The sequence below is a fragment of the Lepus europaeus genome, chromosome 16 (genome assembly GCF_033115175.1).
Source record: "Lepus europaeus isolate LE1 chromosome 16, mLepTim1.pri, whole genome shotgun sequence".
Lineage (NCBI taxonomy): Eukaryota > Metazoa > Chordata > Mammalia > Lagomorpha > Leporidae > Lepus > Lepus europaeus.
Genome location: NC_084842.1, coordinates 44,598,101 through 44,624,521, shown reverse-complemented (window position 1 = coordinate 44,624,521; position 26,421 = coordinate 44,598,101). Strand labels below are relative to the sequence as shown.

At 45.1% G+C, this 26,421-nt stretch overlaps 1 protein-coding gene across 1 annotated transcript; it reads right to left on the bottom strand.

Annotated features, from left to right (window-relative positions):
• Window positions 1-1,063: 1,063 nt before the first annotated feature.
• BNIP3L (BCL2 interacting protein 3 like) lies at window positions 1,064-23,344 on the bottom strand. The gene is made up of 6 exons (XM_062212794.1): window positions 23,148-23,344; window positions 15,067-15,250; window positions 10,637-10,709; window positions 4,686-4,789; window positions 4,407-4,556; window positions 1,064-1,703 (listed from the first exon to the last, which is right to left on the bottom strand). Exons 1-6 carry the CDS (start codon window positions 23,245-23,247, stop codon window positions 1,655-1,657), a joined length of 660 nt encoding a protein of 219 aa, XP_062068778.1. The 5' UTR covers window positions 23,248-23,344; the 3' UTR covers window positions 1,064-1,654.
• Window positions 23,345-26,421: the final 3,077 nt, after the last annotated feature.

The following is a 26,421-nucleotide window of genomic DNA, read 5'->3' as shown; positions in this document are numbered from 1 at the left end:
TTCTTTCTTAATATCTGACTATATTCTTGAAAAAAAGTAGAAATTTTTTTTTATCAGTATGTTATTTCCCACTGTAACACATCAATTTTACAAAGCTTGATGTGAGAGAATTAATTTCTGTGAACTGTCAAACCTGGCTGTCATAGTGTTTTTACTCGTCAACCTGATGCACTTTAAAGATTGCTAGCTTTAAAATTAACAATGGTTCTCTAAATACTGAATAGGAATGTTTACATCATAAACAGTAATTATTTATATAGAAAACATATAGTAGCATCCTTCCGAGTCAGGCTATGTTTTCTGCAATCCAATAAAATCTACTTGAAATAACTGGTTAATCTGGTGCTTGTGAACAATTTGGTCCTAAAGCTTCACATTTTAGAAACAAAGAAAAAAAAATGTCATTGAAGGAATTTGTTGAGTATCCCCAAACTCAAAGAGTTTAGCCTAACAGAAAAGATGGCTCCATGAGAAAATGACCTGTGCCTGCAAACTCACAGGAATCACCTTGGGAAGACTGCACGGTAAACAGTAACAAAGGGAGAGATCAGAGGAAACACATGGCAGCTTTCCAGGACTGTGCCAGCTGTTCCCACAAGCCAAGTCTGGTTCTCAGAGTTGCACAAGTGCCGGGAATAACTCTGAAACAAGGATCTTCAGAGCTGAAAGGCTTCAGAGAGTAAGTGATGCTTCCTAAAACAAGAAGCCTGTAGTATCACCACAAATTGGAACTCATTCCAAAGTCTCTTCTTAGAGAAAACAATTAAGAAATAAAAAAAAAAAATTAAAGTCATGAAAAATTCACATGCAGCTAATACATAAAAATACCAAACACGTACACACACAAGTCTCAAAAGCAACTCCGTACATGTCAAAGCCTGAGACGTGCCTTCTCAGAAGTAGATTCTACGCCATAGAAAAGACAGCAGTACAACATACTAGTATTAAAATCTGCTCATGGAGTTTAGTTCTTATTCTATTTCCTAGCTATCATTTATACAGCCTGCCTCCTACAAATTAGAAGGCGCTAGTAGGAGGCTTAGAAAAAAAAGTGGCTCCAAAGCTGGTTTAAAATAATTTTTTATTGCCCAAGTTTTGTGTGTGTGTCTTGCTTTTTTGTTTATCTGTTTTTGTTTTTTTGTTTTTTTTTTTTTGTAACTATAAATTCAAGCTTAGGGAAGCTTGCCTTTGTCTTGGAAAGAAAAAGAAAAGAAAAACTGAACCACAAGCTTTTATATGATTCGCTAACCTGATCTTGTTTTAAGAGAGAGATGGTAGTTAGCATTGCAAGAGTAAAATTCATACCATGAATGACACAGGTCCAAGTCTGGTAGTAGTAAGAGATAATAGCTTTGTTGACAAAATTATAATCTGCTGGTGGCATTTGCAGAAAAGAAGCCCTTGCAAATTTCTAAACAACAGTAAACTCTGTTAGGAAATTCTAAAGTGTCTTACAGGCCAGAAAGGGAATTAAGGTTAGTAAAATGCCTCAACAGAGTTGGAATAAAATACTGGATTTGAGAGTTACTGGAATTGGATATGTAAAAATAGGGTGGTAGTTTGGGTCATGCTTACAATGGTCTCAAGTTCAAATAAACTACTGTGACAATACACCACTTCACAGGTCACACGCGTGTCCAGGGCTTCGCTCCCCTCAATAGGTGCTGGCAGACGGTGCGCTCAGTCGTTTTCCAATATAGATGCTGGAAGGAAGCAGAGCAATCAAGTCCACAGCTGAATCCCACTTAAAAACCACATCTTCCAGCTGTTGTCAAAGGCTCTAAGGCACCGTGCCCTACCACCCAGAAATCGTCACTGACTTTCTTACACCCAGGCACCAGCCCAGCCAAACTGGTTTTTTTCTGGTTCTGCTTGCTCATTAAGTCAGGAGTGGACAGCACAGGGCAGGCAAGTAGACATGGTAAAGTCGGACACAACAGAACAGACCCCTTCCAAGGGTACAGCCCGGCTCTCCTCCTCCGATATGTTCCTTTCTGGTGGGCAGAGTTCTACTGACACTTCAGGTGCAAAACCACGGTAGTATGCCAAGCGGCTCTGGTGTTCAACAGAGGAGAAACCCATGGAAGCTGCCAGGCTTTAAAGACAGCTGTTGCCACCACTCTTCAGGATGAGGGGCTTGGTACTACCTCCCGGAGCAGGCAAGTGCCTGGCCCCTGTAGCTACAGAAGCAGAAGGGAAGTTATGGGAAATAAGTAACTACCTCCACCCCCCAGTGCAAAAAAAGAAACCAAGATTTTAAAGCTTTTACGTTCATCTGTGGAACTGGCCACACTCACTGCAAGAGAAAGTATCTGAAGATTCATGCTGCTGCAGGACCAAAAAACCAATGCCTTCGGGCAGATGAACTGGGCAGTGGGTAAGATTAAATTCCTGCCACCTCCTCATGTCAGTGCCCACAGCACACTCACACTGTCCCCCTCCCCCTCCACAATCTCCACTTTTTTTTTTTTTTTAAAGATTTCATTTATTTATTTGAGAGGTGGAGTTATAGACATAGAGAGGGAGAGACAGAGAGAAAGGTCTTCCATCCGCTGGTTCGCTCCCCAAGTGGCCTCAATGGCCGGAGCTGAACTGATATGAAGCCAAGAGCCAGGAGCTTCTTCCAGGTCTCCCATGTGGGTAAAGGGGCCCAAGCACTGGGCCATCTTCTACTGCTTTCCCAGGCCACAGCAGAGAGCTGGATCTGAAGAGAAGCCTCTGGGACACAAACCAGTGCCCATATGGGATGCCAGTGCCGCAGTCAGAAGCTTCGCCTACTACGCCACAGCGCTGGCCCCCACAATCTCCTAGGATTACTGTCCTTGGCCTCACAAGAGCAGAGTAAGCACCAGGAGACACAAAAGGTGTGTGTGGAAAGTTGTATCTGTGTCTCTGTGTGACAGCTGAGTTCTCCACAAAGGGAAGAGATGGCCATCTTTGGTACATCACATACAGAAAATGACCACTCGACAAGCTTCCAGAGAATAACAAGTTGGTCTTGAAAAAAAATTACCAGCCAGGGGCCGGCATCCCATATGGGCGCTGGTGTGGGAGACCCGGAAGAAGCTCCTGGCTTCAGATCTGCACAGCTCTGGCAATTGCAGCCAACTGGGGAGTGAACCAGTGGATGGAAGACCTTTCTTTTTTATTTTTTTTTTTAATTTTTTTTTATTTTTCACAGGCAGAGTAGACAGTGAGAGAGACAGAGAGAAAGGTCTTCCTTTTGCCATTGGTTCACCCTCCAATGGCCGCCACGGCCGGCGCACCACACTGATCCGAAGCCAGGAGCCAGGTGCTTCTCCTGGTCTCCCATGATGCAGGGCCCAAGCACTTGGGCCATCCTCCACTGCACTCCCAGGCCACAGCAGAGAGCTGGACAGGAAGAGGAGCGACCAGGACAGAATCTGGCGCCCTGACCGGGACTAGAACCCGGTGTGCTGGCGTCGCAAGGCGGAGGATTAGCCTGTTGAGCCATGGCGCCGGCCGGAAGACCTTTCTCTCTGTCTCTCTATCTGCCTCTGCCTTTCAAATAAATAAATAAAATATTAAAAAAAATTAATAAAAAGAAAAAAATTATCAGCCACAGCTGGCATTGCAGTATAACAACCTAAGCTGCCACACGCAATGCCAGCATCCCATCTGGGTCCTGGCTGTTCACTTCCCATCCAGCTCCCTGCTAAGGAGCCTGGGAAAGCAGTGGAAGACGGCCTAAGAACTTGGGTCCCTGCACCCACATGGGAGACCTGGATGAAGCTCCTGGCTCTGGCATGGCACCGTCCCAGCTGTTGTGGCCATTTGTGGAGTGAACCAATGGATGGAAACTCTCTCTCTGTAACTCTGCCTTTCAAATAAATAAATCTTTTTTTAAAAAAAATTACCAACTACTGTTTAACTCCTAAAATGTTTTACAAGTGTCCTCACTTGTTCAAATCAAGGAAAAAATATTTAAAAGACATGCCTTTAAAAATTAATGAGTTACTGGCAAATATGAGGCTGATTTTAGACTAAATGAAAATGCTACACAGAAAAGAAAGCAGCACCCACAACCCACCTACCAGTTTCACTCCGGTGTCTACTCAGCGTGATGGCGCATCTTCTCATCCAGGAAAAAAAAGCATCAGCCCCAAGTGTTCAGACTAGAAATTACTTTTCTGTATAAGTTATTCAAGACTTAAATGTTAAGCAACAAAACCCAAAGAGAAAAATTCAGTATGAACATCTTATTTTCAAATAGGAAAAAAGTCCTATTATTAAAAATCCTTATTATGGGTACACCAAACATGTACCAAGTTTAATCCTCGCCTGAGTTAAAAAAAGCAATTCACACTGCTTTCACAAGTTCCTTACTGCAAAGAAAGCACGAGGGTGAGATGAATGGAAGAAAGGAGGCATTCGCTGGCACTTACCCCAGCCCCAAAGCCAGCACGTGGGAAAGGAAGAGAGACGGGATGAAGACCTTCAGGAACTCTGCAGAGAAAATGCCCCCTTTCTTCATGGCGCCGCTTTTCCTCATGCTTAAAGACACAGAACGTTTCGGGTGCCGGAAGTGGAACTCCCTGAGAAGGGAAACCAGAGCTGGTGTCACAAACGCATCTGCTGATGCCACGGGGATGACCAGGCCCACTGCCACCAGGCATGTGAAACAGAACCATGACACCCACGGAGAAGGCGCGTGGAGAACTCACTTGGGTGGAATGTTCTCAGGTCTACTGGACCAATCCGATACCCAGTCTGCACTCTTCTTCAAAGCCTCTACTTCCTTCTCTCCTTCCACAACTTCTTCTTCTGACTGTAAAGAAGAAGGCAAAACCAACTGCTAATTCAAACGCGTAGCTGGCAAACAATATACTGAACTCATATAGCTGTGCACCAGTAATTTATTTGTAATATGCTACTTTTTTTTCTTTTAACAAAAGGCTGACAGAATGATCTAAGATTAGAGTATTCAGTATCTTTTAAAGAACTCAAGGGGTTGGGACTGGCATTGTGGTGCAGCAGGTAAAACTACCACGTGCAACACTGGTAGTTCAAGTCCACTGTTCTTTTTTTTTTTTTGACAGGCAGAGAGGATAGTGAGAGAGAGACAGAGAGACAGAGACAGAGAGAAAGGTCTTCCTTTTTGCCATTGGTTCACCCTCCAATGGCTGCTGCGGCTGGCCCATTGTGCTGATCTGAAGCCAGGAGCCAGGTGCTTCTCCTGGTCTCCCATGCGGGTGCAGGGCCCAAGGACTTGGGCCATCCTCCACTGCCTTCCTGGGCCACAGCAGAGAGCTGGACAGGAAGAGGGGCAACCGGGATAGAATCTGGCGCCCCAACCGGCACTAGAACTCGGTGTGCTGGCGCCGCAAGGCGGAGGATTAGCCTGTTAAGCCACGGCGCCGGCCTATCAAGTCCACTATTCTTCAGAACCAGCTCCCTGCTAATGTGCCTGGGAAGCAGCAGCAGATGGTCTAAGTGCTTGGGCCCCTGTCATCCACACAGTTGACTGGGATGAAGCTCCTTGGCTTCAGATTGGCTCTTCTCTGGCCATTGCCGCCATTTGGGGAGTGAACCAGTGGATGGAAGACCTCTCTCCCCTTCTCTCCCTCTGACTCTGTAACTCTGCCTTTCAAGTAAAAAATAAGATAAATCTTAGGGAAAAAAGTAGTTAAGACATGCAGAGCCTGACACATCCACATGATACTTTTTCCACAGGTCTACCCGGCCCCAGAGGGAGCAGGAGCCAGTCACTACACACAGTCCCTTTCACCACTGAAACCTCAGGGGAAGCCCTGTGTTCGTTGGTGACTCTTGTGAGTCCCATTCTTAGCTAGTTCTGCTGAACTTGGCAAAGTCCACACAGTGACACAATGTAGCATTTACGGCCGAGCTTTTTCCATTGGGCATTGAGATTACTCAGAATCATGAGTTGGCTCTTTGAAGTAAGACTGAAATCATCCTAACTCACAAACAATGAAATAGCACAGTTTACTTGCAGATCGGGCTGCGCACACAGAGGCTCTGACTGTGAACACACTGCAGGTCCTTTCAGTTTAGTTTCTCCACTGGCCTCACATGTCTCTTTAAAACGGTTCAAAGACTTAGGTTCAGATCCTTAAACAAGTTAATATTACATATTTTCCAATAGAAAAATAAGGTAAGATTTTATGCTCTCAAAAATTTTTTGCCCAGAGGATACAATTTTTCTCTCAGTTGAGTAAAACAACATTATCTTTGGATTAGTATTTAATACAAAAAACTCCAGGTAAGTTTCTAGCCTAATTTTAATGCTTACTTTAAAAATAAGGGTTCTAGGCATTCCTCACTTACTACTGCTCTGTGCTTTTTTTTTTTTTAAACAGGCAGAGTGGACAGTGAGAGAGAGAGACAGAGAGAAAGGTCTTCCTTTTTGCCGTTGGTTCACCCTCCAATGGCCGCCGCGGCCAGCGCATCTCACTGATCTGAAGCCAGGAGCCAGGTGCTTCTCCTGGTGTCCCATGCGGGTGCAGGGCCCAAGCACTTGGGCCATCCTCCACTGCCTTCCCAGGCCATAGCAGAGAGCTGGCCTAGAAGAGGGGCAACCGGGACAGAATCTGGCGCCCCAACCAGGACTAGAACCCGGTGTGCCAGCGCCGCAAGGTGGAGGATTAGCCTGTTAAGCCACGGCACCGGCCATGTGCTTCCTTTTTATTAATCACATATTTGCTACTTTCAGCTTTTAAATTGCCTCCCAGTGCTTGGAATTGCAGAGTATGAAAAGAAAAAATCATATTATCTAGTTATCTAAGATTCTTGGTTTTAATTAAATCAATAACCTTCTCTCTACATCAATATCTATTCAGAAAAGATTCTGACCAATTTAGCCTGTGTCATGTGGAAGTCCCTCATCTCCTAATCACTTAAGTTTTCTCTCTGGTCTGTTGTAAGCTTCCCTAGGTGTCTAAAGGTGGATATTCAGCTCCATAGGCAGAGAGACCAGTTTCCTAACAGAGGAAAAAGGAGGACATCATCTTTCAATGGCACCCAACATCCAGCCAGCCTGTCTGGCCATACACAGAGCAAAAATATCTTCAAGAGACAACCTAGAGTCCATTTTCTGCTACAAAACTTAGATTCTCAAAGACTAGCATCCTGTAAGCCCAGCTGGAGAGACCTCTGTCCTAAACGCATCACCTTAGGCGTCTCCCTACTGTACTCGCCAGGGATTTTCTGTTCATTCTCAGGATCCTGTCAGCTCTCAATCCCCTTCTGTGGCCTAGTTTAGTAGAAGGAACAGGGGCCACAGACGCAGACGGGCCCACTTCTGGTCTGCTTCTAGCTCTACCCTGCTCTGCGGTTGTAGATACGGAATTTATTAGGACAAAGCCTCATTTCTCCCATTTTTCATGGGAATAATATCATCTCTTTTGCTGCACTGAGGACATTAAAAGTGAGAATGATCTTTCAAAAATAAATTTAGCACTTAGTAAATTTAGCACTGAGAACATATCTGGGAAGTGTTAGTGTCACTGTTTCCTCCTCCTAGAAGAGCTTGAAAATGCCAACTATTCTATTCCATACAGACATTTGAAAACTTTCAACAGAACAAGTACAGTAACAGTCCTTTGGTGCTGGTGTTGTGGTATTGCAGGCAAGGCTGCCACTTGCAATGCTGGCCATATCAGAGTGCTGGTTCACATGCCAGCTGCTCCACTTCTGATCCAGCTCCCTGCTACTGTGCCTGAGAAGGCAGCAGATAATGGCCCAAGTACTTGGACCCTGCTACCCACCTTCTCTCTGTCACTATGCCTTTCAAGTAAATAAGACTTAAAAAAAAAAAAAAAAAAGCAACAGTCCTTTGTTGCTTTTAACTGCTTCACATTCTTAACTTTGTCATTAATGGAAAAAACCCATTTTCCCAAATCCTAATAAATTTTTAAATCATTTCACTTTACAACAAAAAGCAGTGCAAAGGGTTTTTTTTTTTTAAGTTTAAATTCATTATACCTACTGCTATATAAAGTCTGGCACAACAGACATGTTTTCTTCTAGGAGGTACATTGCTTTCTTCAAAACTCCACCCTGTTCAAAGTGGCTGATCTGACCATCAATACAGGTCACCCTGCATGAGAATGGCCAGTGTGCCTTTGCACTAATTTCTGCAGACACTTCACATGGCACAGGGGCCAAAAGCCTTCTTTTTCTCTCCTGAGTTTCCCAAATTTCTTTGGAACTTTGGAGTGGATGCACTCACTTCTAGGTTGCCACATAAATTCAATGATCATTCAGCCTAACTGCATATCTGCCATCCCAGGAGCTGGATCGCACTTTATCAAAGTGCCCCATGGTGCTATCAGGCATGTGGCCAAGGAGAGGAGTAGGGCTAAGGTCAAAGGAACCTGGGAAAGATCTGATTTAATTGAGCCAAAATCTTCACTTGTAGGAACTGTCAGAGTCACTACTGCATGTATTTGGGTGGGGCAGTCCAGGGGCTATGTTATTTCCCAATTATATTTTGACTTTGGAACTCACCTATGGGATTTCCCATGAAATAAATTTCCCTCAGAAAATATTTTAGAAAATAACAATCTAGGCCGGCGCCGTGGCTTAACAGGCTAATCCTCCATCTTGCGGCACCGGCACACCGGGTTCTAGTCCCAGTTGGGGCGCCGGATTCTGTCCCGGTTGCTCCTCTTCCAGTCCAGCTCTCTGCTATGGCCCGGGAAGGCAGTGGAGGATGGCCCAAGTGCTTGGGCCCTGCACCCCATGGGAGACCAGGAGAAGCACCTGGTCTATCAAAAAAAATAAATAAATAAAAAAAGAAAATAACAATCTAGACTTTCACTTTGTACAAAAGGTGTTATGAACTGATGATATTTTCAAGACAGACTATCGCAAAGAATTCATTTCCTTTTTCTCTTGAATTCCTTAGAACACCTTGTGCCACTGAGACTTTCTGTACTTTTGTAGCTCAGGTACTTGGCCACCTGACACACACGAGCAACTCAATAATTCCAGTCAGTTATCTTACTGCATGACAACCCTAGGTTATATGCTTCTTTACAACATGAAGCTCATCATAAAATAAATTTGTATTCAAGCCACAGATTTCCTAGGTTTCAAAGAACAGTGAAAATAGAGCATAGTCAAGGGCCAGTGCTGTGGTACAGTGGGCTTAACCACGGCCTGCAAAGCCAGCACCCCATACGAGTACCAGTTCAAGTTCCAGCAGCTCCATTTCCAATCCGGCTCCCTGTTACTATGCCTGAGAAAGCAGCAGAGAATGGCCAAAGTATTTTTGGCTTCTGCTACCCATGTGGGAGACCCAGATGGGGTTCTGGGCTCCTGGTTTTGGGCTGGTCCAGCCCTGGCCATTGCAGTCATTTGGGAAGTAAACCAGCAGGATGGAAGATTTCTCTCTCTGTTTCAGTAACTCAATCTCTCTGTAACTCAATATTTCAAACAAACAAATTAATCTTTTTTTTTTAAAAAAAAAAGCATAAAATATGGAGAAACTTCTAAGATGAAAAACACACATGTACACACACTGTCTGGGGATCAGTGCTGTGGCATAGCGGGCAAAGCTGGGCCTGCAGTGCTGCCCCATAAGGGCGCCACTTAGTGTCCTGGCTGCTCCTCTTCAGATTCAGCTCTCTGCTGATGGCCTGGGGAAGCAGCTGAGGATGGCCGAAGTACTGAAGCTCCTGGCTCCTGGCTTTAGCCTAGGCCAGCCCTGGCTGTTGCAGCCACGTGGGAAGCAAAGCAGCAGATGGAAGATCTCTCCCTGTCACTCTCCCTCTCTGTAATTTTGACTTTCAAATAAATCTTTAAAATAAATAAATAATTTTAGAAAAGGAAAAATACGGGTTGGATCCAAGATAACAGTTATGCCAAGTATTTCCAGCATAAAGGGACCTAACACACTGCACACTGAGAATACCACAAAATGTTTCTATTACAACTGTTTTAAACATTCATTGAATATTTTTCAAGTACCTTAACACAGGAGAAAAAGAATGGTTCCTGTACTCTAAAGACAATTTCAGGTGATATGACACATTAATAAAGTTGAAGATTTTATTCTAAATCATTAGCAATAATTATATACTTATAATTCAAGTTTTATACCATAAGCCTTTGTAAGATTTTAATATTATAGCCATCTATAAATTCAACAGTCTCAACTCCTAACAAACTACATTTACCTTCTCCAACTTAAGTAGACCTGCATAATTTAGATGGGTTTTACTTCTAGCTGTCGAAATTCATCTCAAAAATCACTGCTTTGATTTTAGACACAGAAAAAGTTTTCACACCTAGTTCGAACACAACCTTCATTTTCCTTGATTCTGTGACCTTAATAAGGTGTCGGTCTCAGTTTTCCCATTTAGGAGCTAGCCTGGAATATTGGAATGGTACATTCTAGACCAAACTTTTCCAATTCTTTTAAGGGAAAGGGCCCAAATCCTTAGTTGTAATGGAGTGTATCAAGGACTAGATCATCCTAAATAAATTCCAAAATCAGGACGTGAATAACTCAAAACAACTTTGAACTATCTTAAAGAGCCCTCTCATTCTGTAATATACTTAGTAAAACACACTTAGAGAATTTATATCATCTTCCTAGTTATTTACTATAAATCAGAACCACCCCCATACCACACATGCGTGTGCATACCTGAGAGCTATGGTCCCTGCTCGTGTGCATTTCCACATCAAACATGATCTGCCCATCTTCTTGTGGGGAAGGGCTAAAACATAAAAAATTCAGGCACTCATTTTAATTTTCACTTTGTCAAATGAATTAGCCTCTACAGGAAATGAGAAAATGTAAGGTATCAGGATGGCTCTGACAAGGCAGCAAATCAGAAAGGAAATCACAACCCCATACAAGCAAGGTTTAGGAGGCATTAAGTGGCTATTAAGGCAGAACACTCTCCTTCCCGAAGTGGTCAGGACTCTGGTGGTGAATTCATTCACAGTGATAAATCTGCAAAGGAAATGCAAGGATTACCTAAAGCCAAGCCTGTCAGATTTTCTTCTCTTTCCTCTTTTCCCCAGTAAAGGCAAATGATCTGCCAATTCAGAAACCTACTTTGGGATTCTTTTCTCAAAGGTGCCCAGCAGCTACAGATATCTGGGGAAATGAGCCACTGAATGGGAGGCCTGCCCCACTCCCGCTCCGTCTCACACTCTGCCTCTCAAACAAATCACAGCAGTTTTCCAGACTCTTTTTGGGGTGGGGTGTGTTTAAGGTTGAAGCTGCCTCCATCATACCATGAGGACTGCTGAGAGTACAGGGGAATTTTCCAAAGGTTACGTGATGCATGACATCCTGACAGAACGCCAGCTTTCTTCTATTAAGTCAAATATTCAAGAGATTTGCAAAATATAAAACAATGTCACTATTCTAATTTTTTTGGTTATCTGAAATTGCTATTTCTTGTTTAAAAAGGGTTATTTACAGGCAGGCAAGTGGCCCAGCAGTAAAGCTGCTGGTTCAAACACCTGCATCTGACACACCAGCGTGCCTGGGCTCCATGTCACGTCTGGATCCTGGCTCCAGCTTCCTGCTAGTGCAGACCCTTGATGCAGCGGTGATGGCTCAAGTAATGAGGCTCCTGCCACCACACTGGAGATCTGGACTGAGGCCGTGCAGGTATGTGGGGACTGAACCAGTGGATGGGAGATTTCTCTTTCTCTCTCTCCCAACCCACCATCTCTTAAGAAAATTAAATAATAAAAATAAAAACAATACAATAGATATGTAGTGATTACTTCTTAACTGGCTTTATGTTCAAAAATAATTAAAAGGAGTTACTTATATTAAAATGCAATGAGTTTATTATTTTTGAGTAAATACACGTTTTAAATTGTTTTAATTCCTAATATACCAAAATATTTAACTCACAAAGAAAAGCACTTCGGTTCCCTGCCAATGTTTGAGTGTAACGGGCTATGAGGGCACAGAGGTTGAGAAGCATTGTGTACTACTGTAGAAAGAGTGGCTCTACGGGGAAGGTGTTTAGCACACGGCTTCAGCGGCTGCTTAGGATGCCCACCTCCCAGGCTGCAGTGCCTGGGTGAGCCCCAGCTACTCCCCTCAATGCAGTTTCCTAGTGCACAACTGGACAGGCAGTAAATGATGACTCAAGTATTTGAGTCCCTGCCACCCACACGGGAGACCTAGACAGAGCTCTTGGTTCTTGGGTTTGGCCTGGTCTCACCTCAGCTGTTGTGGGTATTTGGGGAGTGAACCAGCAGATGGAAGATCTCTCTGCCTGCTTTTCAAATAAAATTTTAAAAATTAAACAAAATTTTTTAATGTAATACTTATTTTATTTCAGAGTGAATTATTTAAGTTTACATATTTATATAAAACCTTTCTGATACTACAAAATGTACTAGAACTACAAAAATTTACAGGTAAATTCTTGAACAAAAACACATGATCACAAACAGTACTTTATACAATAGATGACTACAATGTGCTAAGTCTGTTTTTTAGCTTTATCAATGATCCCTTGTGCAACCACAGCAACTCATTGGATCCTTTACCACACAAAGAAACCTCTCTTCTCAAATCTAAAATAACATAGAGATGAAAAACACAGGGGGCTTATCTTGCTCAAATGAATAGATAAAAATTATTAAAGCTCTCAAGAGCAGGACCAGCGCAGTGGCATAGTGGGTAAAGCTGCCACCTGGAACGCCAGCATCCCATATGTGCACCAGTTTGAGTCCTGGCTGCTCCTCTTCCAGTCCAGCTCTCTGCTATGCCCTGGGAAAGCAGTGGAGGATGGCCCATGTCCTTGGGGCCCTGCACCCACATGGGAAACCTAGAAGAAGCACCAGGTGCCTGGCTTTGAATTGGCCCAGATCCAACCATTGTGGCCATTTGGGGAGGGAACCAGAGGATAAAAGACTCTCTCTCTAACTAGCTTGCTCCCTCTCACTCTCGCTCTCTACCTCCCACCTCTCTGCCTCTCTATAATTCTGCCTTTCAAATAAATAAATCTTAAAAAAAGAAAAAAAAAAAAAAAGGTTCCCAAGAGCATGTCAGCGTGTATGCAATGTTAACATACGGAGATGCTGCTGAGACAGACTTCAAAACAAAGATCACCAGAGATTTACCAGACTGACGGCCCAAGAGTTGTTGACTAGTATAATTCACAAACAACTTTCTTAAATGGGGATAGTAAAGGGAAAAAGCTGGTTCTGTATCAAACATATTTCATGCATTTTTCCATGTTTCTCTTGAACTAGGAACATCAGGTTATAGCCAAGAACCAACGAACGAGGTATTCCTGTTATCCTCAGTTGATGGTCACTGTGCTCATCTCGCTCCTGGGCTCACAGCGAAGCATCATGTGGCGTCAGGGGCCAGCCCTACATGGCTGTGACCAGGTCAAGGCTGTCAGAGCGACAAAGCTGAGGCACTGCTCCACTTCTAGACTGGCAACAATCTCACACAGAAAAACACCAACCTCTTCACCAGTAAACTGTTTACTACTCCTTTGGAATGCACTAGAGCTTCAACCCTGGTTCATATCAAGATCAGCTGAGAAGCTCTGAAAATAGTCTGACGTCTGTGCCTGCTTCTGTCAACTGAATGAGACGCTCCAGGGGTGCACACTGGTATTTTTAAAAGCTGCTTGGGTGAATCTAGTGTGCAGTTAAGGTTGAGAACCCCCTACAACAGGGTGAAACACAAAGCAAACATTCAGGGGGGTTATCTTCTAATGACCACTGCAGTGATAAAAATATATCTGTGTAATCATTTTTAAATTGAAAATACACAAAAGTCAGCTCTGGGGCTTATATTCAACAATCCTAAAATTTTTCCACCTGCAAGAAGCAAGCACTTCCCAGCAACTCCAGATATAAGGACACATGGCAATTCAGAGCGCATGCATTTTGAGAACACTTCTAAATGGGAAAGTGTGCTGGCCAGATGTCCCTGGAGAGATTGCTGGGCTAGAGCGCTAGGCCTCCTCTGAAAGCTCCCCAGGAAACAGAGCCTGAAGACAGGGAAGTGTGCAGCTGCCACGCCTCTTGTCACACATTCACAAACCTAAACTCAAACTTGATCATGAGAAGGTGAACTCACGTTTAATCACTTGTATAACTGTAACCATAAATGAAAAAGGATGACAGTCGGGGGGACAGGTGGCTCGCTCTCTGCTCAACGGCAGCACCACATGAACAGCTGTTAATGGACACATCTACCAATGGCAAGGCTCGTGCACCTGAAGGTGTAATAAGAGCCTTATAAACAGGCCATGCATGGCAAGCAGAAAACTTCAGAAAGCCAAACACCCTCTCAGCAAGTTCCATAAACCAAATCTAACACAAAGCTTCACTCTCAAAGACACAATAGTGCTTGGTTATTGGAATCAATGGCAAACTGCTCAGAAAAGGATCATCTGCTCTGGTTCTGCTTATGACAAGAGCCAGGTAGCAGAGGAAGAAGTCAGGGATGGCATGGGGGTAGTGCAGTGCCATAGGCCAACAAACCTTCCTACCATTGGTAATGTTAACAGTGCAGTGTCATGGCACTAAAAAAAAAAATTTTTTTTTTTGACAGGCAGAGTGGATAGTGAGAGAGAGAGAGACAGAGAGAAAGGTCTTCCTTTTTGCCGTTGGTTCACCCTCCAATGGCTGCTGTGGCTGGCGCATCGCGCTGATCCGAAGCCAGGAGCCAGGTGCTTCTCCTGGTCTCCCATGCGGGTGCAGGGCCCAAAGACTTGGGCCATCCTCCACTGCCTTCCTGGGCCATAGCAGAGAGCTGGCCTGGAAGAGGGGCAACCGGGATAGAATCCGGTGCCCCTTGAATACATTTTAAAAAATAAACCTTCTAAAAATAATAATAAATGATGAATATCCAAAAATCACAAAATCTGATCAAGAAAAACTAGTTAATCTAGGGGACACAACAGTGGGCATGAAATTTCCTGCTTCAGCTGTCTGGTTTAAACACACAGGCTATAATCAGTCAGGAAGCGTATTTTGTCAAGTGAGGACTTTAAGCTAATTGAATTTCTTCTCACCCGAGTTAGCTTTATACCTTCTGTTCTTGAGTTCCATGGAAACCTGGCTCTCGCTCACCTGTCGCAGTGGGAGCTGCCTCTGGAGCTGCTCTGTCCTGATTCGTGCTGCGCATCCAACAGAATCTTCTCCATGTCTCCATTGTGGATGGAGGACGAGGAAGGCACGTGCTCTAGCCCCCCGTTTTTCCCATTGCCATTATCGTTGCCATTGCTGCTGTTCATTGGTAGCTCCACCCAGGAACCTGTGGGACAAGTCAGATAACTGAAGTGAACCACAGCGGAACCGAAATCTGTCATGTGCACACAGATGTGAATATGGTGAACTCAGATAAAAATTCTGACTCCTTCCAACCAAAGGCAAAAGTATTCCGAAGGAAATAAACAAGAAGCAACTAAGTCTAAAATCTATATTGTTCTATTCTTGAAGTAGTAGCTCATGCAGTCAGAATGAAACTGGAAGTCTAAAACTATTATCTTAGAAAACACATCTTTCAGCCAATTTTCTCTCTGGTTAAAGCTTAGTTCATATACAGTCAACACTTTACTGAACATCTTGAGGTTGCTTTTTCTTAAAAAAAAAAAAAAAAAAGCTATTTTATTACCAGACAGGCTATTTACCTTTATTGGGTTAGTTTTTTACGCACATTCTACAGTTAACCTCAGATATCTGTATCTGCTCTACAAAATAAACACAACTTAGAAACAACATAAAGTTCAGCCAAATAGGCTAACAAATACATCCTAATTAGCACAAATTAGAAGTTCTAGAGAAGGAACCTAAATACAATCACAAAAACGCCAATTTGTGTACAAATTTATCTGGAGCATGAAATTAATGCAGCTGGTCCTTAAAATCAGGTGGTAATGCTAAAAATTCTAGGAACAGCTTTAGCTCTAGCCCACAAATTAGCTTCTTCCTTTCCTTTAGCCTTCATCCTTTCTCCTTTTTTACACACTTAACATACCTTGTAAACTTATCTCTTCTTTCTCTCCCACCGGTTCCTACTTTGTAGAGTTTTCATTAAGCCTTGTCGGTTTGCAGGTGACACAATCGTACTTCAACTTAGGCTGACACAAAAGTTTTCTCGGGTGAGCATGCAAAGGGGGCGGAGCCACAGAAAAAGGGGATGTGGCACTGGTGAGGTGCATAGCTTAAAAATAACTATTGGCCCAGTGAGTTTGCTGAACACATTAGGGTGCTTTAATTAATTAATTAATTTATTTTTTTGACAGGCAGAGTGGACAGTGAGAGAGAGAGAGAAAGGTCTTCCTTTACTGTTGGTTCACCCTCCAATAAGAATTTATTTATTTATTTGAGAGGTAGAGTTATAGACAGAGAGAGGGCGAGACAGAGAAAAAGGTCTTCCATTTGGTTCACTCCTTAAATGGACACAACGGCTGGAGCTGTGCAGAACTATAGCCAGGAGCTTCTGGGTCTCCCATGCAGGTACGGAGGTCCAAGCACTTGGGCCATCTCCTACTGCTTTCCCAGGTCATAAGCAGAAAGCTGGATCAGAAGAGGAACAACCAGGACACGAACTGCTGGTCATATGGGATGCTAGCGCCACAAGTGGAGGCTTAGCCTACTCCTAATTTCTTTTAAAATTATTTTTATTTATTATTGTAAGACAGATAGAGAAAGTAAGTTCCCATCTGCTGGTTCACTCCCCTAAATGCTTGCCATGCCTGGAACTAGACCTAGCAGAAGCCAGAGGACAGGAACTCAACCTAGGCCCCCACATGAGTGGCAGGGACTAAACCAATTGAGCCATCACTGCTGCCGGCCACACATCAGAGGGAAGCTGGAGTTGAGAACCAGACTGAACACCCAAACCCAGGTACTCTAAAATGGGACATAGCCACATGCCTGCCCGTGTTTTCATTTTAGTAAGAACTGTAACAGTACCCCAAAAAATTGACTCACAAAAGAGATAGTAGTATCTTTTTTCATACATTCCCTTTTTGTTCAGAAAAACGTAACCAAGCAGGTTGGCAGGGCCATTCCCCTAAATTCCCAGCAGAAGCATCAGAGTAATTTCCATCCGTAAATCGGAATCTTCATCAAAGCCAGCGCACACTCTAAAATGCACTCCAAATGAGTGAACTCACCACTCTCCTCCCAGGCAGGAAATCGCTCAGGCAGCCTTGGCTGGGAACGAGACTCTGCCACTTGCTATCTGCATGACCTTCTGAGTTTAGTTTCCTTATTGGTAAAACAGAGTACAGGACCTCCCCTACTGTGAGGACTCAAGCCAGTGATAGGCGGCACCCAGCACACGGGATGCTCAGTTACACGCTAGTGAGAGGTTCCTACTTGTCAAGGATGTACTTAAAACCATGACTGCCAAATAAAGTCATCCCTCCCTCTACTTAAGGCAGCCCCAATGGCTGTGGGCCTCCTAATCACCACCCACTCGTACAACGTGGCTGAATGACACCTCCATGGCTCACTCCATGTACATGCGAATGGGACGCAAACTGGAGAGAATCCAAAATGGGTTAACAAATCCAACTCACAAAGCTAAGGCAGATCTGACACTGAAAATGACTTGAATTTTTTTTAAAGATTTGTTTATTTGAAAGGCAAAGTTACAGAGAGAAGGAGAGACAGAAAGAGATCTTCCATCTGTTGGTTCACTCCCCAGATAGCTGCAATGGCCAGTGCTGGGCCAGGCCAAAGGCAAGAGCCAGGAGCTTCTTCCAGGTCTCCCTTGTGGGTAGTAGGGGCCCAAGCACTTGGGCCATCTTCTGCTGCTTTTTCCAGACCATCAACAGAGAACTGGATTCAAAGTGAAGCAGCTGGGACATGAACCAGCACCCATATGGAATGTTGGCATGACAGGCAGTGGTCTTAACCCACTGTGCCATAAAAGCAGGTCCTTAAAAAAAAAAAATGATTTATTTTATTTATTTGAAAGGGAGAAAGAAGGAGGGAGAGAAACAAGTCTTCCATGCTGTGGTTCACTCCCCAAAGGCCACAATAGCCAGGGCTGGGCCAGGTAGTAGCCAGGAGCCTGGCACTCCATCCAGGTCTCCTACACGGGTGACAGGGACTCAAGTACTTGGGCCAAGTTTCGCTGCTTTCTCAGGCACGTTAGCAGAGAGCTAGATGAGAAGTTGAGCAGCCGGGACTCAAGTGCTCTGCTATGGGATTCCAGTGTCCTAAGTGCAGTCATCCTGCTGTGCCACAACACTGCCCCTGAAGATGACTTAATATTTAGAGTGTCTCTGAGGTATAAGTACACTGAAAGTATCTCTCAATCTACAGCTCTGCAAAATATTTTAAGGGGGTAGGAGGAGGGAGGAGAACACAGTATACAATAAGTGTCCTTTCTACCACCACTGCTTCTGGGATTCACAAACTTCTTTTAAAATTTATTCATTTATTTTCATTTTTTGAAAAGCAGAGAATCCGACAGAGACAGAGACACAGATGGAGAGAGACCTTCCATCTGCTGTTTTACCCCTCAAATGCCCACAGATTTTAAAAATATTTTCTGGAGCTGGCATTGTGGCCCAGTGGGTTAAGCCACCATCTGTGACTCTGGCATCCCATATTGGAATATCTGTTTGAGTCCCAAATGCTCTGCTTCCAATCCAGCTCTCTGATCATGTGCCTGGGAAAGCCCCTGCCACCCATGTGGAAGACTCAATAGAAGGTTCCTGGCTCCTGGCTTCAGCCTGGCCCTGGCTGGTGGTGGCCATTTGGGGAGTGAACCAGCAGATGAAAAATCTGTTTGCTTTCTTTTTTATACATCGTTGTATTTTATATATATATATATATATATATATATATATAATGATATAATATGTATATCATATACTATATATACACACACATATATTTACTGATTTATTTTTATTTGAAAGAATGAGAGAGACAGAGAGAGATTTTCCATCTGCGGGTTCACTCCCTAGATGGCTACAGCAGCTAGGGCTGCACCAGGCCAAAGCCAGGAGCCAGGAGCTTCCTCAGGTCTCCCATGCGGATGCAGGGGCCCAAGCACTTGGACCATCTTCTGCTGCTTTCCCAGGCCATTAGCAGGGAGCTGGATCAGAAGTGGAATATCTGGGAGTTGAACCAGTACGCTTATGGGATGCTGGCATTGCAGGCAGTAGCTTAACCTGCTATGCCACAATGCGGGCTCCACTTTGCCTTTCAAAAAAATAAACAAATATTTTTAAAAAACACCAGGAACCAGGAACTTCATCCCAGTCTCTCATGTGAGTGCAGGGGCCCAAGTAGTTGGGCCACTGTACACTGCTTTCCCAGGTGCCTTAGCAGGGAGCTGGATCAGAAGTGGAGCAGCCAGGACTTGAATGGGTGCTGGCCACAGATAACTTTCAATGTCAATACATACTAACATTTATTCTTTTGAACAACTGCATTGCATCTCATCATTTATAAACAATACTTAACCTGTTATCCCGAATTATTTTTTCTAACATTCTGTCATTATAGTCAGGGCTTTAGAGGGCATTCTGGAGGATACTTTGGCAATATTTTCTTTATCTTTTGAGTGAAACACTGAAAAAAAAAAATGTGTCTTTCTCAATAGATCAACTACACATGCCTTTTCCCTTCATCTAGTTCATTCGTGATTTACAGCCTCAGAATTCTGTAAGGTTCCCACTAGCAATCCTCACAGAGTCCCTTTTAACTTGGAAAAGAAACAAGGCAAGATATGAGGACTGTGCTGTCCAAGCAAAACAAGTAGAAAGCAACCTCGAAGTGAATTCTCTTCCTAAGAATCAGCTTAAGAACCCAAAGCTGAAGCTTCTCTATTATTTTGAAAGACTATTCACAAATGGCAAGGTGTTCCTTTAAGCTGGTTTATACATACACTCAATTACATGGGATAGTTTCTAGTTTAAGTCTTTGGTCATAGCTGAGAGAGCTGGTAAAGGCTGGTCCAATAACTGTGGGTTACATTCATTACTGTACACTGTACGCTCTTTACAGTTTTGTAATTGCCAATTCAATTATCTTTCAATAATGGGAGTAGGGAAGCTGACAGTCAAGGAGAATGAGAAAAAAGAACACTTTTCACATTTTTGTCCCATTTTTGAGGCCCCAAATGTCACTCATCCCAACCAGGGGATGCCATTACGTTTACATTCTTCAGTCAAAGCCTTTTGATTGTCTGTCTCAAGTACCTGATGCTGGAATCCAGACCAGAACAATGGTCACCGGCATTTGGGTACACATGTGGTTTCTTACTTATTCCAAACACTATTACGAGGCAGGGACAGTTCATGTGCCACAGCCTCAACAGCCCTCTTGACAGCCCTCTTGACAGCCCTCTTGGCATACTGGGGAAGCAAATACACTGTGGTTGAAGCAGTTCAAAAAGAAAAACAAAGTTTGTGGGGCAGGCATTTGGCACAGCAGTGAGACACTGCCCGCATCCCGTATCACAGTGCCTGGGTTAGCGTCCTGGCTCCACTCCTGATTCCAGCTTCCTGCTAATGTGCATGCTGAAGGCAGCAGGTGATGACTCAAGCACTGGGTGCCTGCCCCATGCGGGAGATCCAGATCGAGTTCTAGCTCCTGGCCCTAGCCTGGCCCAGTCCTGCTGGTGCAGGCATTTGAGGAATAACCAGAAGATGGGTTGTCTGTCTGTCTCTCTACATTTCAAATAAATTAATTTTTTTAAAAAGGTTGTAATCCCCACATTAAACCACAAGAACTACACTGCTTCTATGATTTTCCTTATACTGAGTTTTATGACAAATTTTTATTCAGATATTCTTAAGGAACATGACAGTTTTTTTTTTTTAAGCATAAAACTAAGAACCAGAAAATATTTTTTTATCATGAGGGAGAGTTTGGATATTTGCCCCCTAACTTGTTATGAAAACACAGTTGCCCTAGAATGAATGGTAAATTAAAAAAAAAAAAAAAACCTTTCAGAGAAAGGCTTTACTATTTAAGAATTTCAATAAATTGCCATTAAACTCTGCTTTGACCCCTAGAACAAAGATAAAATCCTAACCAGAGATAATCACGATGAGTTTCATCTCCTGTTTTCACAGTCGTGCTTTACCCAACAGAGTACTCCAACTTATCAGCAATTCATAGTATTAAATGTCTGAATAAGTTGTTTTGCCTGATGCCCAAAAATCACTTGAAGGAATCAATAAGGCTTCTTGTTTTGTTCAGTCCAGTGTTGTGTAACGAGGGGGGAAAAAAAGGATCAGAGGAAGAAGCAAGAGAGGAGTAATTTAGTATGGTATTATCTGAAAGTTTTGCAGTAACTTAAAAAGCTCACATTACCCCCAAATAAAACACTTTCTACCTAGTGGATTCCCCAAAGCAACATCTGGTATCACCTGCAGGCGGGGTGTTCTTCCACTTCTCTAACAGCTAATGTAAACGTAGCAGGAACTGATTGGCCAGACATCAGACACCAAAATAAACAATCATATATAGCTCAACCCCTCCCTCTTGCTTTATGGTAAAGGGTCACAGGAAAATTAAAACCCCTTTGGACTCTGGGAAATCACCTACACATACTAACACATTTCTAACTCATAAGAAAACAGCACAATTAAGAAACAGAATACTATAAAGATATCTAGACTGGCAGCCACCAATGTACATTCGACAAAAAAACATGCTGAGGATAGGAAGCACACGTGATCAGGGACTTGGGACCCCAGGGAAGGTCCCGGATGGGGCACCAGAGGAGCTGACGGTGGGCCCTCCGCTCTAGGTCCGGCCAGCTGTCAACCTGAACGAACCCCCTCACTCTAAACCCCGTTTCTGTCCCCAGATCCACGCTTCCAAGCATGTATGCCAAAACGTGACCAACAAGTAAGATCTAAAGACTTCCACTACTCCTAACTTACCGCAGGGGAAACAGCAGAGATCTCACATTCTAGAACATTCCATAGGACACTTACAAGTTTAAAAACAGTCAACACTGAGAATTAACCCATCAACGACCGACCACCTGCCACAGGCAGAGAAAGCATCTAAAAATACCCAGTTTTCATGCCCACCCTTCAGGGGACAGGGACTCTCTTCCCTAAAATAACGTTCTGGGCACGCTGGGAGCGCTTTCCTCTGAGGAAAGAGACTGTGTGACCTTTAAGCATCCAAATGGTTGTTAAGCGACTCGGTCTGGCCATATGCTGGCTGCCTCCACCACCTCTTTCCTAAGAGCAAATTACAGAAAAAGGTTAGGCAAGAACCCTCAGAGCTCTCACCACCACTGGCAAGATGTCTGAGCCCCAGGCTGTCAGAAGTGCCCGGGGTCCGTCCTAGCGCCATCCTGCCACTGTCAACCACCCGAGTGCCTGTGATGGGTGTTTTAAATCCCACGTCTGAACACCCACCGCCCCAGACTCCGCGTGGGCTGCAAGTGGGGCTGATCTTAAAGCAGGTTTACTGTGCACGCTACTGCATCGTTAAAAAAAAAAAAGACTTGAGCAACTTTGAAAATCTCACAAAGCAGCAGCAAAGAAAAAGAAATGAAAGGCACAGGCTCTGCACCCCCACACGTGATTCCACGAAATGGCCAAATGGGTTTCCCCGACCGGCATGTGGCAACAAAGGATCGCCACCGAGGGCTGCCGGGCCCCGCCCGGGCTAGCCCGGCCCGCGGGGCGCGCTCGGCGGGGGCCCCACGGCACACCTGCTCCCCGACACGTCCTCGGCCGCCCCTCCCTGCCCTCCCGCGCCGCGCGTCCATCCCCCGGCGTCCCCGCCGCACGTCCCCATCCCTGCCCACGTCCCCTTCGCGGCCCGCTCCGCCCACCTTTCCGCCCCGCTCCCCAGGGCCCGCCCCCTCGCTGCCCCGATTGGCTCCGCTTCAGGGGCCGACAGGTGGGATCGGCCCTGCCCCAGGGGCAGTCTGGCGCGCGGTCCCCTTTTCTCCCCACCCTCCTCCCCTCCCGGAGAGCGACCACAATCAGCACCCCGTCCAAGACCCCAGGAGGGAGCGGAGACTAGCCAAGAGGAAGACTGAAGCGCCTCCTCCTGACAGGTGACGGGAGCTGTCAGTCAGCAGAACATCCTCGGGCTTGACCAATGGGCTCCCTTCTCCTCCCGCCCCCCGCGCGGCGCTGGTGGCGGCGGCCGGAGCAGCTCCTCCTCCCCCATCCCCTTCAGCGAACCCGTCGGCAAGCACTCACTGTTGAGGCCGGTCGGTGGGGGCAAATGCTGGTCACCGTCCTCGCAGTTGTTGTTGTTGTTGTGCAGGGGCGGCGGCGGCTCGACTAAATGAGACGACATGGTCGGGCGTCTGGAAGAGCTGCGGCCGCACCAGGACCGTCTCCGGTTCTCGGGCAGCAACACAACAAGCTGAGTCCCCCGCCCCCTTTTCTGCGCCTGCGCAGTCCCTCCCCTCCAGCTGACGTCAGGGTCCGCCCAAGCCACGTGATGACAACACAACAAGCGGCGGGGCTGGGCGGGGCTGGGCGGGGCAGGGGCGTTCCCGTGCGGGCCCGGACGTGCGGACGCGGGAGTCACGCGGACGCGCGGGAGGGTTGAATTCCTTCTTGTAATTGGGAGTGAGTGATGCGGATGGCACTGGGAGAGGAGTGCAGTGCAGAAGTGCGAGGTGCTGATGTCTGAGCGAGCAGAACTCCTCCCACACCTCACCGCGCTCGTTTCCATCAGCCTCCGAGCATTTAATTTTTAAAATACCTGTAAGGACTCACTGCGGCACAGGAAGCCGAAAGCCTGATGGGACAACAGCATTCCAAACAGGGCACGGTATGGGGCTATCTTTTGGTTTTTACAGGATTCGTAACACTCCATCATGGTAAAAAAAAAAAAAAAATCCCTGGAAAACAATCGCGCATTCCCCACGCGGCTGTTTCCGGGCCACCACGTGGGAAGCCACGTGTCTGGTATGTGGGTGGCACTAAATTCCTTTGTTCCTAAACAGTCTGCTTCGCTCTCCTGTCTCCAGAGGCCCGGTTCCCTGGTCCCCTGGTGTCCTTGCGCTGGCTGACCTGTTGCCTGCGGTGGCATTTGTGACTTGTGTTTCGAGTTGCTTCGCGCTCTGCGGATGTTTTAATTGCTCCTGTATTGTTTTCATGTCATGCCCCCCTGGCTTTGTGAGACCCTCAAACCAAGATTAGGAATCCACTCCCCAGGCCCCTGTAACTTTTTCTAATTCCCTTATAGCCTTAATTTTATATTTAGGCCCCAGTCCACCTAAAATTCATTTTTCACATGTTATTTAACTTAAATTCTTCCCAATTTTGTAACCAATTGACCCAACAAAATTTACTGATTTTTAAGTCATCCCTTCAACCCTTATTTGAAATTGCATGGTCTAAATGCCCACAGAAACAAGTCTGTCTCAGGGCTGGTTACCATAGCTCTATTAGATAACTACTAGAGAGCATCTCTTCATTTGTCTTTTGAAAATGACTGATCACCCTTCAGATGAACTGAAAAAATGGGCTTGCCAAATATTGACCATGTGTTGGCAATTACTGAAGCTAGGTAATACATGAATATTAAACTCTTCTTCCAGTGTTTTCATTTATTTGTAAAACTTTGTACTTAAACATTTTTTAAAGGATTAATAGGTCAAATCCTATTGCAAATAAATTTTTATATAAATTTATTTGTTTCTTTGGAAGGCAGGAGATAGAGTGAGCAAGTAAGAGAGAGAGAGAGAGAGAGAGAGAAATCTTTCTTCTGTTAGTTCACTCCCCAGATGGCCTCAATGGCCAGGTCTGCGCAAGGCCAAAGACAGGAGCCAAGTATTTTATAGTTGGGCCATCCTCTGCTCCTTTCTCAAGCATATTAGCAGGGAGCTGTTTTGGAAGCCAGAGCAGCTGGGACTCAAACCTGTGCCACAATGTTGGTTCCCTCTTGCAAATTCTTTTAAGATTTTTGTCAGGGGGCTGGTGCTATGGTGCAGTAGGTTAATCCTCCACCTGCGGCGCTGGCATCCCCTATGGGCACCGGTTCTAGTTCTGGCTGCTCCTCTTCCAATCCAGCTCTCTGCTGTGGCCCGGGAAGGCAGTGGAGGATGGCTGAAGTCTGTGGGCCCCTGCACCCATATGGGAGACCTGGAGGAAGCTCCTGGCTCCTGGTTTCAGAACAGTGCAGCTCCACCGTTGCGGCCATTTGGGGAGTGAACCAGCGGATGCAAGACCTTTCTCTCTGTCTCTCCCTCTCACTGTCTGTAACTCTACCTCTCAAATAAATAAATAAATAATATAGTAATTGAGGGGACCATGGACATATTTACAAAAGTGTCTTCCCAGAGCAGACTGTCATATATCTTTGTGATCTGTTTTCCTTTCAGGCACTTCTTCAAAAGATTTAAACATCTCATAATATTTTTTGAGCTTTGTTATAATCCTTTGCTAGTTTTATAAAAACTAATTACAATATTTTCTTTTCTCCAGGCTTAAGTAGATGAAATTGAAATTACTATTTATTTGTTTGAAAGGCAGAGTTATAGAGAAGCAGAGACAGAGAGACAGAGAGAGGTCTTCCATCCTCTGGTTTACTCCCAAGATGGCCACAATGGCTGGAGCTGTGCCCATCCAAAGCCAGGAGACAGGCGCTTCATCCTGGCCTCCCATGTTAATGCAGGGGCCCAATCACTTGGGCCATCTTTTTCTGCTTTTCTCAGGCCATTTAGCAGGCAACTGGATCAGAAGTGGAGCAGCCAGGATGGTGGTATTTCAGGCGGAAATTTAACCTGCTACTCCATGACGCCAGTCCCATGAGATTCCTTTTTTAAAGAAAAGAATTTATTTATTTGAGAAGTAGAGTTACAGGCAGAGAGAGGGAGAAACAGAAGGAAAGATCTTCCATCTGCCGGTTCACTCCCAAATGGCTGCAATGGCTGGAGCTGGGCCGATCTGAAGCCAAGGGCTAGAATCTTCTTCCAAGTCTCCCATGTGGGTGTAGGGGCCCAAGCATTTGGGCCATCTTGCACTGCTGCTCTCCCAGGCCATAAGCAGAGAGCTGGATCTGAAGAGGAGCAGAGGGAACAAGAACCGGTGCCCATATAGGATGCCAGCACCACAGGCAGAAGCTACTATGCCACAGCGCCAGCCCAAACTCTCTCTCTCCATTTCTTTCTCTCTCTCTTTTCTCTTTTCTCTTCTCTTTTCTTTTCTTTTCTTTTCTCTCTCTCTCTCTCTCAGATTTTTATTTATTTATTTGAAAGTCAGAGTTATACAGAGAGAGAAGGAGAGGCAGAGAGAGAGGTGTTCCATCTGCTGGGTCACTCCCCAATTGGCCACAATGGCTAGAGCTGCACCAATCTGAAACCAGGAGCCAGGAGCTTCTTCCGGGTCTCCCACATGGGTGCACAGGCCCAAGGACTAGAGTCATCTTCCACTGCTTTCCCAGGCTTTAGCAGAGAGCTGGATTGGAAGTGGAGCAGCTGGGACTCGAACCGACACTCAGATGGGATGCCGGCATTGC